This window comes from Panthera onca, chromosome B3 (assembly GCF_046562875.1).
Source record: "Panthera onca isolate mPanOnc1 chromosome B3, mPanOnc1 haplotype 2, whole genome shotgun sequence".
NCBI lineage: Eukaryota > Metazoa > Chordata > Mammalia > Carnivora > Felidae > Panthera > Panthera onca.
Window position 1 is genome coordinate 138,102,683 of NC_138344.1, and position 16,271 is coordinate 138,118,953.

Genomic DNA, 16,271 nt, shown 5'->3' on the forward strand with positions numbered 1-16,271 from the left:
GGTATTGATGTAAAGCCGTGGGGAACTTCTGCGCTTCACGAGACTTTTCTGAGAAATGCCTGTATTTTATGATATAAATATTGATACGTTATTCCTGAGATATCTGCTACTTATTTAGATAAGTCACCATTATTCAATCCCTACTACTTAAGCAAACCAATAATGCTTCCCACATACTCTCTACTTCAAACCTGAGCTCACAGCAACGTAGGCTGGGACGGGACAGTTTTGTTATTTCAAAAGCAGGCTATTCTAACAACTCCATTTATTTTCTGTTGTCACGTGCTTTGGTTAGTAAGAACAACAGACCTTTAACACCGTGCGCCAGGCACCAAGCTAAATATTTAACGCTCACTATCTTCAATCTTCATTTTTACAACTGAGGCTACATCTATTACTTGGATTTTACCAGCAAAGAAACGGAGGCATGGAGAAAGAACCTGCCCGGAGCCACACAACCAGGACAAGAGAACCGAGATGCAAACCCCGAGCCCGGGCCCCGCACCGCCAGGCCGCACGCCTCTGAAGCACCACGTGGTCGTGCACGTTGAACGAGTGTGCCCAAGAGGTGCCGGCCAGGTTTTACACAGCCGAGTCAACGCAAAACCCGCAATAATCTGATGGGATGCTCGCTAAAACATGGCAAAGTGCATGTCTTTCTGTTTTTCCACAAATCTCTGCTGCGTGTGATCTCTTTCGGTACCAATTTCGTGATCGGCCAGTCTGCCCAGGGCAGTGGGAATTCTCTTCCAGGTGCTGCGGTTAAGACAAAACCGCTCACGGGGCGCCCGGGTGGCTCAGTCGGTTAAACGTCCCGCTTTGGCTCCGGTCATCATCTCGCCGGTTCTTGAGCTCGAGCCGCGCACGGGGCTCTGTGTCACCAGCTCAGAGCCTGGAACCGGCTTCGGATTCCGTGTCTCCTTCTCTCTGCCCCTCCCCCACTGATGCTCTATTTCTCTCTCAAAAATGAATAAACATTAAAAAAAATTTTTTAATTAAAAAAAAATAAAAAAGACACAACCGCTCTTATCTTTCAATCACAGATAGGAGGGAGTCCTTCAACACTCCCTGAAAACACCCGTGCACCTGCACGAGCGTGTGTACGTGAGGATGAGAGCGTGGGAAGCAGGTAGTCAGTGCTGCGGCACGCACGCGACGAGGAGACAGGGAATAACATCGAATGTTTACCCGCCAACAGAGCAGGTCCCAAACGCCTCACGAGTCCGCCCTGCTCCTCGCCAGCAGAACTCTGCTTCAGCTACGCGACTTCCGTAAAAGTGAAATCGTAAACATTTTAATTCTCCTAAATTGAACCTCTTCTTCCGGACGTTGGACATTTTTAAAATCCCGACTCCCTCAAGAATGTTTGCGGTACAAACCTGATCAATATTGAGGCGAAGTGGCATCAGTGACACTCTTAGGCAGCATTCCTGCGGTGACCTGCCAGACTCCGGGCGCACATGTAACGCTTTCACTGTCAACTACGAGAGGAGAAAAACATTCCCCCCCCCAATGATATTACAACCTCGTTTTCATTTAAAAAGGACAAACAGAAAAGAAAAGAAAAAAAAAATCCCATTTGTCTTTCTGACACGAGAACTAGCCGTGGAGTTGTTGACCTTTTCCCTTACAAGCCTGACTCAGACTTTTCTGGGTCACACGCTCCCTGAAGAGTCTCATGAGAGGTATGGGTTCTCCTCAGTGGACAAGACGCGGGTGACGGTGTCGTCTCCTGGGGGTCTGCTGGGCCCCTGAAGCTGACTGCAGCCATACTCCAAAGACGGCTGCTGTGACGTTTTCTTCCGGCGAGCCTGAGCGAATCATTTCTATTCCACTAAAACTTGCAAAGTGTTCGAAATCTGGAACATTTCCAGCTTCCAGCAACACTAAGTATTCTGTGTAGATCACTATGGACTTCTGGTTTTCCTCAGGCATCAATATGCTGGCAATTATAATTAACGGACCCTCCAAGTGACGTGTAAAATAATTTTTAAAACATAAAACTTTAAGCAGCATATTTAAAAGGGATTTTCATATTAAAATGAAAAAAAAAAAAAAAAAAAAAAAAACCAACCCAGCAATTTTCCCCAGTCTAAATCTTCTGCAGTTAGATATAATAAAAACACTTTTCCTTGGGGCGCCTGGGTGGCTCAGTCGGTTAAGCGTCCGACTTTGGCTCAGGTCATGATCTCACAGTCCGTGAGTTCAAAGCCCCGCGTCGGGCTCTGTGCTGACAGCTCAGAGCCTGGAGCCTGTTTCAGATTCTGTGTCTCCCTCTCTCTCTGCTCCTCCCCTGCTCATGCTCTCTGTCTCAAAAATAAATAAACATTAAAAAAATTAAAAAAAAAAAAAAACAAAAAAACACTTCCAAAACTAATATAATGACAGAAAATAGGAGGTCTTAAATCTTACCATGTTGGAATGAGCTTTTCGAGGCATCTCTTTACTGCAATACAGGTACAAAAACTTATTCATTTGTGATGTTGCCAGACGATCTCGAATTTCAAGATCCTGCACGATGAACACCTGCCGGGAGACTGGGTGCTCTAAGAGGCTGGACTCGCATTCCGGCTTGCAAGGGGGGTAGACCTCGTGCTGAAACTTCACCTTCACAGCCAAGAGGGAACACACAGCAATTTTTACTTTTTATTCAAATTAGAATTCCTCTTTCAAATGCAAAACATCCCTCACCATTTTTTGAATTCTCACTTTCGGAGAACATAACAGTTCTTTATTTGTTCACGTATTTATTGATCTATGTGTCCCCGACAAGGATAAGCTTGACTGACATTTCTTATTTGATCTTGGCAAACTCCCTATCCTTTTCAGGCAAAACCCTCAACAGGAGTAATACACACGATCAGCACCTTGCGTACCTATGAAATTGCTTGAAAGTGAATCAACGCATGCAGGGTTCAAGTCCCAAAGAGGGAGGTGGGGGGGGACGATCCTCACCACAATATTCCTATGTTAAGTACCCTAATATATGACACTGGGCACAATCCCAGACAAGCTGAAAGGATTAAATGCATATAATGTCATTGGTGGCCTGAACATACTGGTCCCTGACATTCACGAGGGACTGACAGAGGTGCCATCCAACGGCAGGCCCTCTCACATAGACAGACACTCAAAGGCAGTGGTTCCCCAAGTGTGGGCCTGGAAAAGGGAGTTATCAGAATCGCCTGGGGACTCATTAAAAATGCAAACTCGTGGGCCCCACCTCAGACCTACTGGATCAGAAACTCTGGGGCCCAGCAACCTGTGTTTTAACAAGCCCTCAAGGTGCTTCTGACCCCTGCTCAACTCTGAGAGACACTCCTCTAGGGAAAGCCTGGGAAAACACAAAACCCCTCAAACTTCTCAGAACATTTAAGAAAGAAAAAGAGGTAAAAGTTTTACAGGACCCCTTGCACTTTTCCAATCCAGAGGCGTGGGGCTGGTGGCTCAAGACCACAAGGTGGGGGCGTGACCCCGAACCCCCATTAATGCTCCCACGTCAGGCGCTTTTTTCCTTCAAACTGCCATCTCACCTTGCTTAACTGTATTTCCATTAAAAAGTCATGGTTTCTTCCTTTTCCCCCACACACCATGTTACGTCCATGCCTCGTGGGTGTGTGAGAAGGTGAGCTGTGAGGACTGCTATAAATGGAGAAAAAACAAACAACAACAACAACAACAACAAAACCTTTTATTGCAGGAATATTCAAAGAAAGGCAATGAATGACCTCAGGAAAAACAGTAAGATAACAAGAGAAAACTAAGATTATAGAACCATCAACATGTTGCCACAAACTGTATTTCTATGTGTCAAAGCCAAACACACATTTAACAAGTACTTCAGGAGCCTCGAGCCCTAGCCTAGCACCCAGCAGGATGCTGGAGAGAGTCAAGGGCACACATGGTCCCTGCCCCCTGAGGCACAGGCTTTACTGCACTGCCCTCACCTGCTCACATAATGGTCCTTCTGAATGGAGGTCAGGGCCTGGGTCTTATTCATTTTGGTGAATGTGCCTCTAACACAGGCTCTGGCACAGGGTAGGTGCCCCAAAATTGTGCTGAATGGAAATCACTTAAGTTGCCTTAGTTTGGTAAACATACAAACAATGCGAATAAGTTTACAAATGAAGAGCTTTTATATTAAAGGAGTAACTTAAATCACATAGTTTTCAATGCTACTTTATTAATACTCCTTAAAATGACAAATTCTACGTATGCTGTGAAAAGAACATAGTGGCCTGTAAAAAAAAACAAAACAAAAAACTTCTAGTAAGTTTTTGTAGAAACTTGTAGAAACAAGAAAAATTCTTGTAGAAATCAACTTACATATAACTTTTAGCTGGAGAAGTAGGAGGGACTGTTCCAAAATCCTTTCCTCCATATAGATGCCAAACAAGAGAGACTTCTTTAACAACATACCGGACGACAGGGATGGGAAAGTGCACTGGGGCTTTGCTTGTATCTGTCTTCTTAATGGGCTGACTAAAATAATTCTCTCTTATGACAATTGCATCATCAACCATTATTTTTACAATTGGTTCTTCTTCCTTCTCCTACAGCAAAGAAACGGGGAACACATCCTATCTTGTCGCAGTAGAAACCACTGATTACGCTGCTTATCTCAAGATTTCTTGATTCTGCATTCTTTTTAACAATAATTTCAATATACAAAATGGGGCTAGTTACAATGTAGTAATCACCACGTTGGATACTCTGCATTAACCATAAAATGGACTTTCTGTTCTGTGTAAATCATTCCATAAAAAATTTTTATAGTCTTCAGTTTGGCTTTTACTATTTGTTTGATAATAAAAAAGGCACAGATATAGCAAGTGTCTATCTGTGTGTATGTGGAGGGGGCTTTATAGTTCTCTAATTCAAAGTCAGTATTACATTTCAAACTTAACGTACTTCAACATGCTGACCAAATTACCATGATCCTAATGATAAACTTGTTGGGAGTTTGACTGCTTTTTAATTTTCCAGGATGTAGTAAAATAAATACACTTACCTGCCAAATCACTACCGAGCAGTTTAACACATATATACACTAAATGGTGATGCATAAAGTTCCATTTCAGCACCAATGCTTACCCATTTCAGTAAACTGTGGGTTCATTAAATCCAGACCATCCTTTTTAAGTATGAGCATGACTCTCTGGGGTACATGGGTGGCTCAGTCACTTAAGCCTATGACTCTCGATTTCGGCTCAGGTCATGATTTCACGGTTCGTGAGATCAAGCCCCACGTTAGGTTCTGAGCTAACAGTGCAGAGCCTGCTTGGGATTCTCTCTCTCTCTCTCTCTCTCTCTCTCTCTCTCTCTCTCTCTGCCCCTCCCCAACTTGTTCCCTCTCTTTCAAAATAAACAAACATTAAAAATAAATACATTAATGTGAGCATGACTCTAACATGGAAATGATACGTATCAACCATCCATCAGCCTTCACACAAACCAGATCTTATCTTTCCCAATTCTTGGACTAGCAACTCTAGATAGCACTCCTTTCTGCCACTTTAATACTCTGAAGAGCTATCTTACTACACACAACATCTGCAGCTTAATAATCTATGTAGAAAATTTTGCAAACATGGAGCGTTCTTCTCTGAGTTTCTGAGAAATGTGTCATAGAAATAGTAAAGTATAGCAAACATTTGCAAAGCCTCCATAATAAATTACAAAATGAAGTCATTCTCAACTACAAAGAGTTAAAATAAAACCTAAAGTCTCTTTTTCAGGTCCCCTTTGGTCAATTTTACTTGCAACACTACCTTAAGGCCTCAGTTACATGATCCATTTATTACCTGAAGAGTTGCTCTTGGTGCAAAAAGAATGCAAAAGTCGTCATTCTCAGTGGGAGCACCTGTCATTGCATCACTGATCAGGTGGTGTGTGAACGAGGTGTAAGCAGGGCCGGGCTCCTGAGACACGTTCCCACTCTCATCTGGAAACAGGAAGAGGTCTGAACAACACGGCTCCTGAATCTGAGATTTTTCATTCAAAACACCTAGGTAAAACAAACAAAAACCAAAAAAAAAAAAAAAAAAACCACTCAATTTTGGCACATTTTGAAACATCGACAATAATGCTTGGTAACCGTTTTAACCACATGTCAGCTGCACACTGTGTTGAACGTTTTCACCGGCCATATCTCATTTCTGTCTGACAATAACCCTCTGGCCACTACTAAGGAAACTGACAATAAGTTTGACGTTCTCCAAGCAAACAGTGAATGACGGTCTCATAAAGTCATAGAGAGTCTCCTCCTAGTTATTTGGCATCAGTGAAGCTCAGAAATTCGGCAGCAGCTGACTAGTGTTGACTGGAGGCTCCTTAAAGCCAGATTTTCATATGAACAGCTCTGTCCTGTGGGTGGAGCTCTGGAAGAAGCTTCTGGGACAATAATGCAAGGGGAGGGAAAGTGGTTACATATGGCCGTCCCTCCCCTAAAGACTACAGGAAATCTCTGCTTCTGGCGGGGGGTGGGTTGGAAACAGCGGCCAAGCGGTTTTAGGCCAGGGCGTGGTGCCGTGTGACAGATGGGCTACTTCATCTGGTGCTGGATAGCCCAATGGGACACCTGTTCTCAGGTAGCTCTGTCAATGTGAAGTTCACAAAAGACCGCACGTGCGCCAAACCTGAATGTGAACGTACGTTTCTGTGCGTTTCTCCCACGTATCTTTCCCCATTCAGTCATTCCAGCCACTGGATGGACGGAGAACGCGAAGATGGATAAAGTGCCACTTTAGCCTCAAGAGGCTCCCAGACCAGATTTTAAATTCTTCTAAGTTACTCATCCCTTGTAAGTGCCTGGTGCACCAGAATACTGAAGCTGTCCAGTAAATATTCGTGAAATATTCTTTCCCACATAAGGAGGTTAGCTGCTAATGTTTATTACAGATAATGTAGCACACACAGGAAGCTAAAAAAGTTCCTGTTTGTTTCCTGAGTTCTAATTTATTCTAAATTAGAATGAAAGCAACATTTAACGCTAAACTTTTCTAATACCCGGAGATAATCTTTTCAAATTAAGATTTTAGAATATGTAGAAATGACTACGTTCATCCAATTAGAAAACAAACACTTTTTAGATGGATGCTTCAAAGTATTTAGATGCTTCAGTCTGGCTATCAAGGCTCTCTCACCGGCTGGTTCCTCCCCGCCTCTCCACCTTTACTGGCCAATTCTTTTCAATGAGAAGGGAGCTTGTGCTCCAGTAACCGCCTGGGCTGTGAGATAATTAAGGCTTGTGCATGTTTCCGTGCCTCTGTCAACGTTCATGATCCTGCCAAGATTACCTCCTCTCCCTTCCACATACCTAAACCCCGTCCACTCTTGAAAAGCCAATTCATGTCACTTGCATTGAAGCCTAATGAGATGGTTCCCATCCCTCCTGAACAGCAGTTGGGGGATGGTGACACTTTCTGAAGCTCTTTCTCATGTCGTTTCTCAACCGTTCTAAGTAAGAGCATCAGTTTGGTTTAGTGCCGATCTGTTTTACGAAACTCTACGCCAACAGAAAAGATAAGCTCCGTTTTCCGTTTAATCTGTGTCCCCCACAACACCCCGGCCAGTGTCGTTTATCTACTAGACACTCGATAAACACAAGCTGATTGACTAATAAATATCCACCCAAACTCAGACTTGTCTTTTTGTTAATAAGTTACTTGCTGAAGAATTTATATGCGTACAAATAACGTAAGGCTCAACTACGGCCCCGAAGCTCCCGGGGGAAGAAGGCCGGGCCCATCCTACCGTTAGACTGGCCTTGTGCAGACGCAGTGGCCTGCTGCAGGTCAAGCTCCTCCATAGCATCACTCATCAAATCCCGCAGCATCTGTTGATCTGCTTCTGGAAGTACTGGGCCTCGTGAGGATGAGCGGCCACCGGAATCTACCTACAGCCAAAAAGCCTAATTAAAAATAACCGAAAATGCTCTAAGAAGCAAATGACTTAGCATCATTTTGTCCCGGAAATACACTACATTTTACAAACACACCGGAAGCAGGAACGCAGGCAGCGTTCCACATTCTGCTCGGCAGCGCTTACGTCTTACGTTTTTAGCATCATCACCATCACCCTGACAACTACTGGCAAACAGAAATAAATATGCCATCACGTCCCAGCCAGCACAGTGAACTGGGGTCGTGAAGAGACAGCACATTAGGAGAGACAGGATAAAAATACTGCAGTGAGGCTGGGGGAGAGGGAGGCTCTCTCTGCAGAGTTAAATCTGCTCAGATCTGGCAGCTACAACAAGGCTCGCCCCTTTGACACCAAAAGCCGCTGCAGATCAGAGCCTCAGGTCTCGGGATGAATGGACATCTGTCCAAGGACAGCAGGGGGCACACAGGAGGGGAAACCTACTGAATGGGGATTCTGGGGGCTCATCTCCAGCAGGGACGCTTAACCATTTTGGTCAGCAAACTGTGCATTCATTACATCCAGATCACGCTTTTCAAATGGGAGCAGAACTCTGAACTGGAAAGATCTCATTTGAAAGGGATAATTTAAAGTAACTTTTAGTAAACCGGAGAATGTTTTTAAAAAGAGAATAAACAGTAGAGAGGGAGTGTCATGAATCACCTTCTTATTGGTGGGAATATAGCAGGAGCAAGGAGTCAAAAACAGAAGTGTAACACAAATGAAGGGTAGAAGCATCCTGAACAAAAGAATGCAAGGTCCATCAGGCCCTTACTAGAGGCTCCATCACCAAAGAGACAAAATTCTGTTCACAGACCAGACGATGAAAAAGAATGAAAAAACACTGAACACTTAAAAATGCTAAACACACTCGACACTGTTCAATCTGGACATAAGAGGGGACAGAGAGGTAATGTATGGGGGCATAAGAAAGCACTGAACCGGAAATCAAAATACCTGAATCTTGTTGCCATTTTGGCTACCAGTTTGGGCAACTCACCTAATTCTCTGGGTTTTAATTTATTCACCTATGAAACAGAGGTGATAATCTTTACCCTGTCACACTGGGTTAAGGGAAATCACACAGGAGAACATAGACTGAAAACTGAACAGAATCCCACGTAACAAACATGAAGGAGAACAGAGGCCTCTGGAAACAATATGAACACCTGCATCTCCCCCTCTCAGAAGCAGTTTTACACACGACTTGCACATCACAAGCTCTTACATGCTAAGTGTTTTCTTTCTTCCTGGAGGTGAGATGAAAAGAACTCAAGTCTGGAAAAAAGTATTATGTTGGCCGAGAAGATTAAGGTTTTGAAACAAAGAGTATCAGACAGCAGAACGGTTTTCCAAAAAGGCCCCTGGAACCACCTTTCCAGACCTCATCACTCTGAAGGTAAATAATAGAGGATTTTTCAAAGTTTCTTTTCTACCTCGTGACGGTCATGAAGACCTCACCGACTACACCTGGCACTCGTGTGGCCGCAACGGGTCAGGGTGAGTTAGCTGTAATGCATGATACCGCTGGCTGTACCTTTGTCTTTCTTTCAGGGGCTCCAGGCTCCGTCTCCGCCTTGTTAGCCGCATGTAAGTCCCCATAGCTGGCGATGTACTGAATGAGATTCATCAACGCAGCACAAGAGTCCGAGCATGTTCTGATATGGACAATGTCACTCGAACAGTGTAGCTCAAAGCGCGGCTCAGTCTGGGCGCACACAAGGGAAAATGGATGAAAACATTTTCCAGGGGCGCCTGGGTGGCTCAATCAGTTGAGCGTCCAACTCTTGGTTTCAGTTCAGGTCATGATCTGACGGTTTGTGAGTTCGAGTCCCGCATAGCACAGAGCCTGCTTGGGATTCTCTCTCTCCCTCTCTCTCTGCCCCATCCCTGCTCGAGCTTATGCTCTTTCTCAAAAATAAATAAACTTAAAAAAAAAAAAAATTTAAGAAAACGTTTTCCAAACGAGATAAGAATTTCTTTTGTTGCATAGGTTTACATTAAATAAAGTAGAATATAATTATTCTTGCCACAGGAAATGTGTATTTATAATGACTAAATCCCAATTTTAAAACATTTTATCTACTTCCAACCAAAACTATTTTTACAGTAAATTCAATAGTTCTTCAGTCTCTCCTATAAAAAGGACTTAGATAAAAATTTCCATTTATTTTAATAACTTACTTGCTCTCCATCAGAATCAGATTTCACTGCAGTTATGGTTAATTCCAAAAGCCCCATATCCATCACACGAACATAATCTAAAATTTTTTAAATTAACAAAATATCTGAGCAAAGCTTTCAAAAAATGCTGATCCAACCAACATGTATTAAAACTAGCATCTCTTTAAAATTCATGGCACTTGGTGCTAAAAATATTTAAAATGCAATGGAAATATAGTTTCATCCTTTAAAAGTCCTACAATTCCCTTTATTTAGAAACAAAATTAATCTTTTACTAAGTAAATAGAGTATATATAACTTGATGCACTTAACTGACATTCTAAGGACATTACAACTTCAAACTGGTATTTAACAAGATCCTTAGTTCAGTGGCATCATTTCAGAGTTCAAATGCTTTAAAATATCCATGTACAAAAAATAAAGAGCATTCACCTAACCCCAGATTTTGTTTTTCAACTCTTACCTCTATTCAGATTTATAGTAACAGTATTACACTTGTCAGACAGATGCAAAGCAGCTTCATCCAAGATTATTCTGAGGAAAAAAGATAAAATCAACCTCTAAACACTTAACTTGGAATACCTAACACGTGATCACGGCACACTTAGGTGTATCGTTCTTCTGATACACAAGTCATCAAAGTCACATACAGTTTCTTACAAGTGCCATCTGGCATTTCTTTAAAACTCACTGCTTCTGAGTGCTAGAAATATTTAATTTGTGTAAAGAGTAAGACTGAATCATCTGCTCGAATTGTAAATTTTCAGCATGTTTTAATAGATGCCCAAATTCACAAGACCTAAATTATGAAAATAAAGTGTATTAGGTCATACGGGAAGTTTATATTCTGCTTTAAGCAGTAAACTACCAATCTCAAGAATTCATTTCCTCCCTAAAAATAAAAAACAGTGATAAACAGAAGAGATGGGATGAATCATCTGAAATCTAAAAGTCGAAAACCTGGATAGAGAGACAGGACTATGAGTAAAAGAATGCTGGTTTTAACAAAAGACTGGGACTCTAATCGAGTTTAGCTAAGTATCAGTCAGCATGTTTGGACCAGCTGAATTTAGTAGTCAGCAAAGTTCACATAGACACCTGAGTGTAGATGATGATTTATCCAAGGCCACACTACTCGATACACTGAATGTTTCCACAGTGAGAAGAGATCGGATCGGCAAATAAAGAGGCCTAATACCGAAAAGAAACAAAAAACATCAGTTGGCTACAACAACAGAAACTCCCTTAAAAGAGCAGTGTGAACCTTAATTTGAATTACGTATTTTTTCAAAACTCAGTACCTACTTTGAATAGAATTTTATTTAGTCCATCTGTGAACTAACCTATAATCAAGTGCACAGCTCCAGAGGTGAACGTGAAAAGTTGTAACTGAAGTTGGAGGATTATATCCCAGGACAGGTTCATCAGCAATATTCAAGAAGTATAAAATCTATAATCACAAAAATATTAAATGCCCTGCTTTAGAGGAAAAAAAAAAAAGTTTTGGTAGGATATCCTTAATACCAATGTAAAATAAAATATCTCACAGAAAAAGCAACCGTTTATTGGAAAAATCAAAGCTAAAAGTAGAAAATCAGCATTTTGAAGGAATTCATTTCAAAAAAGTATTTGCAAAACCAGGGCCTGAAATGAAGAGAGAGGCCCATCTGACAACTGCAATGCTACAGAAGTCTTGGAAAAATCCTATCTCATGAAACTGAAGTACGTACGATATACTTTTACATTATTTTGCCAGGGACAATTCTCGAAAAAAATAAATTTTGCTAAAGATTGCTTACGCTCCGCCTGGTTTTCTACATAATCCATTTTTGGGAAGAGTTATCTTTCCCTACATTATACCTCACTCGGTCTCAGTCTCTCTCACCGACATCCATTCTCCCATATTTCCATCTAAATAGGGTTAGACTAACCTCTCCCTTACAACCGAGTTCAGCGCTCACCCCAACTGTCTCTTTCCCCTCACCACACTGTTCTAAGACTCCGTGTGTTCCCTAAATGCTTTTATGAAAGCTCTCTGAAAACTTTCGAGTATGAACTAATTTATTATTTTCAGAGGAAAGGAAAAAGTTCCCCTTTCTAAGGAAAATGAACAAGAGTCATTGTACAATTCTCACATAGAAAAGAAATTGACCAACTGTATTTCATTAATCAAACGGTTGTTGCACTGGAAATTAATTACAAAAATCATTCTAAATGCCTCAAAGCATGTTACTGGCCTAGGGAATCACTCTGAAATCACTCCGAAATATACCTTAAGGAATACAGGGTTAGAAGTGCAAGTCAGGACGCCATTCATCTCTTCTCTATACCAGGTGCTCTAAGATTCTGGGTCACAGAATCCCTTCCGTTAAATGACATACACGATAACTCTGTCTGTGGGAGATTTAGGGTCCAAACTTTAAGGTAAAAAAATCAATTTCGTTCTGGAGTGGTGATAATATTCCACTTCCCGACCTGAGAGGTGGTTATTTGGGAGTGTTTACTCCAGGGAAAACTCAGTGAGCACTGATCCTTTATGATCTGTGACTTTACAGTGTGTGTACTACATGTCAGTACGAAGTCAGAAGGAAACCAATACGCACGTAACAACTCTCTTACCTGTTCGTGCCAGCTAAGCCCAGAAGGAAGCATCCTGTGCTGGAGTGTGGCTCCTTTCAATCCTACAGCAATGAGAAATTCCTACACACAACAACACGAAGAATTCCATTTACCACCTATGTAATCCTCTAAATCAAAACTTGAAAAGTTTTTCTAAGGGAAAAAATGTGTTGCCTTTTATGCAATCACTTGGAGCTAGGAATCAAAGGAGTGGCAAGTACATAACGGTACAAAAATACAAAAGACAAACCTTTGTATTGGACTCCGATTTATCAGACAGTATCTTAACTGCGACAGAGAGCATATTCGAAGGGTCACCTCCGACACCATCCGAAGCAGCTCTACTGAGGCCATCTTCTTCAGAGGAATAAATAGTTGGTTCCAACCAATGCGGGCGGGTTGAACTGGGCAGTCGTGTTTCTGTGGGAAGACTCACTCCATCCACTATGCCTACATCCACAACGAGATGACGACATAACGAAATGATCATCTGAAATTAGTTCAGACTTTCACAACTCAAAACAAAACTCTACATACTTCCATTGACCATAATGACCAAGAACCAGCCTGACGTTAATAATCTGTATGTCTCTGCTAATGTTGGTATGAATGACGGTACTCAAGAAAACAATTAAGATAGGAAATGCTAGGAAAATTAAATTTAAACGGAAAAATCTGATAAACTTTAAGACTGTCCAAGTACTGTTTTCTACACTTAGAAGAAAAAAAAAAAAAAGAATGCTGCAAATATCTTCTGTTCACAAGGTGACAGGGAATGTGCTCACAGGATGGTAAATTCTATATCTGTTACCACAAGGAGATACTGTTTAAGAGAGTAACGACCATAAAGTCTTATCAACTCATCGGTGGATAATAAGATACGGTATATCCGTAAAATGGAGTGTTATTCGGCAATGAAAAAGGATAAAACACCGTCACACCTGGATGAGGCTTGGAAACATCATGACAAATGAAAGAAGCCAGTCACAAAAGACCACATACTGAATGATTCCATAAACATACAGAATACATAAATCCACAAAGTAGATCAGAGGTTATTTAGTGCTGGGCAGGGTGAAGGCTATGGGAGGGGTACAGCTAAGGGGTACCTAGTTTCTTTTAGGGGTGATGAAAACATTCTAAAGTTGACTGTGATGATGGTTGCAACAATTCTGTGAAATAGTAAAAGCCAATGAAATGTGGAGTTTAAATGGGTGAAATGGATGGTACATGAATTGTATCTCAATAAAGTTGTTGCCCCAAAAAACATAAAGTCAACTCCTAATGTACAATAAGCATTACTTTGCCAATGGAATCAGAACACCCCACAGAAAATAATTTCTATTATCAGAGTTCTGTTCTCAATAGATTTTGTGAAATAAAATTTAAACCGGTCTAAACAGAAGTGAACAACACACACATGAAACGTGTCCTACCTTTGTGGTATAGACTGAAACTGCTAGAATGAAGGCAGATGTAGTGCTTCTCATCAAAACCTTCGTATTTTGTCACACAAAACAAGGAACCACTATTGAACTCTAACCAGAATTCACCATGCTTGTTCTCCAACAGATCTCCATTATCTTGCTAAAAAAAAAAAAAAAAAAAAAAAAAGATCAGAAAAACACAGAAGTCATTATTTACATGCAGAAAAGGAAGAACGACCCTTGGGTTGCTCCTTCCTGATTCAGCTTCGAAGTTCCTCCCATGTGGTGGCAAACTGGTCTGATTCTGGAACCACCCACCACAGTGGTATTAAAAACTGAATAATTAAATGCTGGTGGGGGCCTCTTCTGCCAAATGAATCCCTGTACTTCATCCGCCTTTGTAACAGATAAAATTTCTAGCGATCACTGCAGGAGCAGAACCAGCATTTTTGCCAAAAGGACCATGTAACACTTGTCTTCTGATCTGCAGTGACCGCTCGTTCCCCAAAGCTGCGGTCACCAGGTCACCGCGGAGCGAGTGCCTCACAACACTGATCTTCCCCAGGCCCGAGACAACCTCCCACTCCCTCGATGACTGCATGTATGGATCAGGGGAGATTTGAAATAAGATACACTTGAAACACTTTGCATTTGTAAATCCTCACCTTTACTTCTGTGAACACTGCCATTAATCCATGATTAACACTCAGAAGAACTGAGAGAAAACTTTGTGAGTTCTTGTTCTGAGAGTCTAGTTTTTTTTTCCTACGGGAACGATAGTTGGGATCAAGGGTAGAGAAATACTGCAACGTCTCCTCCTCAGATCCACTTTCCTCATCTGCGAGAAACAAATGTCATAATTCTACGGTTCTGACAGTTATTAAAATAAAACAGTAACTGGAACATTATCACAATTCTTGTCTTACAACCTGTTTTGTTCTTTTGTTTTTTTTACCAAGAATCTGGCCTCACAATAAGAACGTACTTACTATATTGTTCTCTTTCCCAATGAACTTAAGACAACGTGTATGGTGTCACTATAAAGGCAACACGTTTCACTGATAATATTCTCAATATGTAGATGAAAGTGGGGAAATACCGTAAGTTACTAAAAGATACTATAAAATATATTACGAGCAGAAAACAGCCAAGAAATATTTTAATGCCAATTGAGAAAGGGTTGCTAATTTACTGATAAACCAGGCATTTTAATTCCAAACAAATTTAAAATACATTACCATAGTGAACTGTAGATTTAAATTGACTACAACTATCTTTGTTGAAGGTATTAATCAGTTGACTGGCTACGGAAAGACCAATACCATATGAAATATTCTCAAATGTCTCCACTGGCGAAGGGGCAGTTGGTTCCCAGAGCAGCAAGTCGTTAAAGATCCTATTATAGACAGAAGTTGAAAAATAAGGACATCACTCGTAGTTCCACTGAAGGCACACGACAGAACATGCCTTTAAGAAGTCACGTGAATAATAATTTTTCTAAATGGTGACACAGAAATTAGACCCTACAAAAAAAAAAAGTTTTGGTTTTTGTTTTTTTGTTTTTTGTAAACATCCATTACGTTCTTTCAAAGGAAAAAGCAGTGGATGGTGCTAGCGCGGGGCCGTGAGAAAGGAATCTGTACGATGCGATAACCTAATCAGCCATCTGCCTAGTTTTACCTGTGTGGTGTGCATACATCTAAATGCACTTTAAAGGAGGCAGTTAATTTAAAAACCCATGAGGAACAAGGGAAAACTGCTCCCACAGGAGAGCACTCTGCAAGCCGCAACACAGCACGCTCTGTCTCGTGTGATGCCCCCCAATCCCACGGGGCAGCCAAGGAAGAACCATCACCCTCACTTCACGCTCGGAGAAGCTGCCTCCCACAGGCCACACAGCTGATCTGCGGGGGAACTGGGGCCACAGCCCACATCTCGTCCAGCTCTCTCCTCCATCGCTCACCGTCCCTAGATAAGTGCGTTCCCTCCCACAGAAAGAGCAGCTTCATTGGGGAGTGTGCAGGAGACCAAGAGCGCAAGTGAAACATGAGACCCTCTCACGAGCTGCGCAGCCAAGTCAAGACCGGGGACTAACGGGTTGATACGTGTCAAGCCAGG

The 16,271-nt window shown here is 41.7% G+C and overlaps 1 protein-coding gene across 3 annotated transcripts in view; it reads right to left on the reverse strand.

Annotated features, from left to right (window-relative positions):
• The window catches only part of ATG2B (autophagy related 2B), a 74,343-nt gene that overhangs the window by 18,738 nt on the left and 39,334 nt on the right, over positions 1-16,271 (reverse strand). For all 3 annotated transcript variants that reach the window (XR_014137853.1, XM_060620696.3, XM_060620695.3), the window contains exons 19-34: positions 15,392-15,549; positions 14,819-14,991; positions 14,163-14,313; positions 12,977-13,176; positions 12,727-12,807; positions 11,451-11,557; positions 11,206-11,298; positions 10,571-10,641; positions 10,108-10,184; positions 9,461-9,631; positions 7,756-7,897; positions 5,805-6,007; positions 4,327-4,553; positions 3,534-3,642; positions 2,413-2,607; positions 1,380-1,481 (exon numbers count right to left, since the gene is read on the reverse strand). Coding sequence is in view for 2 of the 3 variants with exons in the window: in XM_060620696.3 (XP_060476679.3) it covers positions 1,380-1,481; positions 2,413-2,607; positions 3,534-3,642; positions 4,327-4,553; positions 5,805-6,007; positions 7,756-7,897; positions 9,461-9,631; positions 10,108-10,184; positions 10,571-10,641; positions 11,206-11,298; positions 11,451-11,557; positions 12,727-12,807; positions 12,977-13,176; positions 14,163-14,313; positions 14,819-14,991; positions 15,392-15,549 (2,260 nt within the window). In the remaining variant the exon portion in view is untranslated. The remainder of the gene's footprint in view (positions 1-1,379; positions 1,482-2,412; positions 2,608-3,533; positions 3,643-4,326; positions 4,554-5,804; positions 6,008-7,755; positions 7,898-9,460; positions 9,632-10,107; positions 10,185-10,570; positions 10,642-11,205; positions 11,299-11,450; positions 11,558-12,726; positions 12,808-12,976; positions 13,177-14,162; positions 14,314-14,818; positions 14,992-15,391; positions 15,550-16,271) is intronic.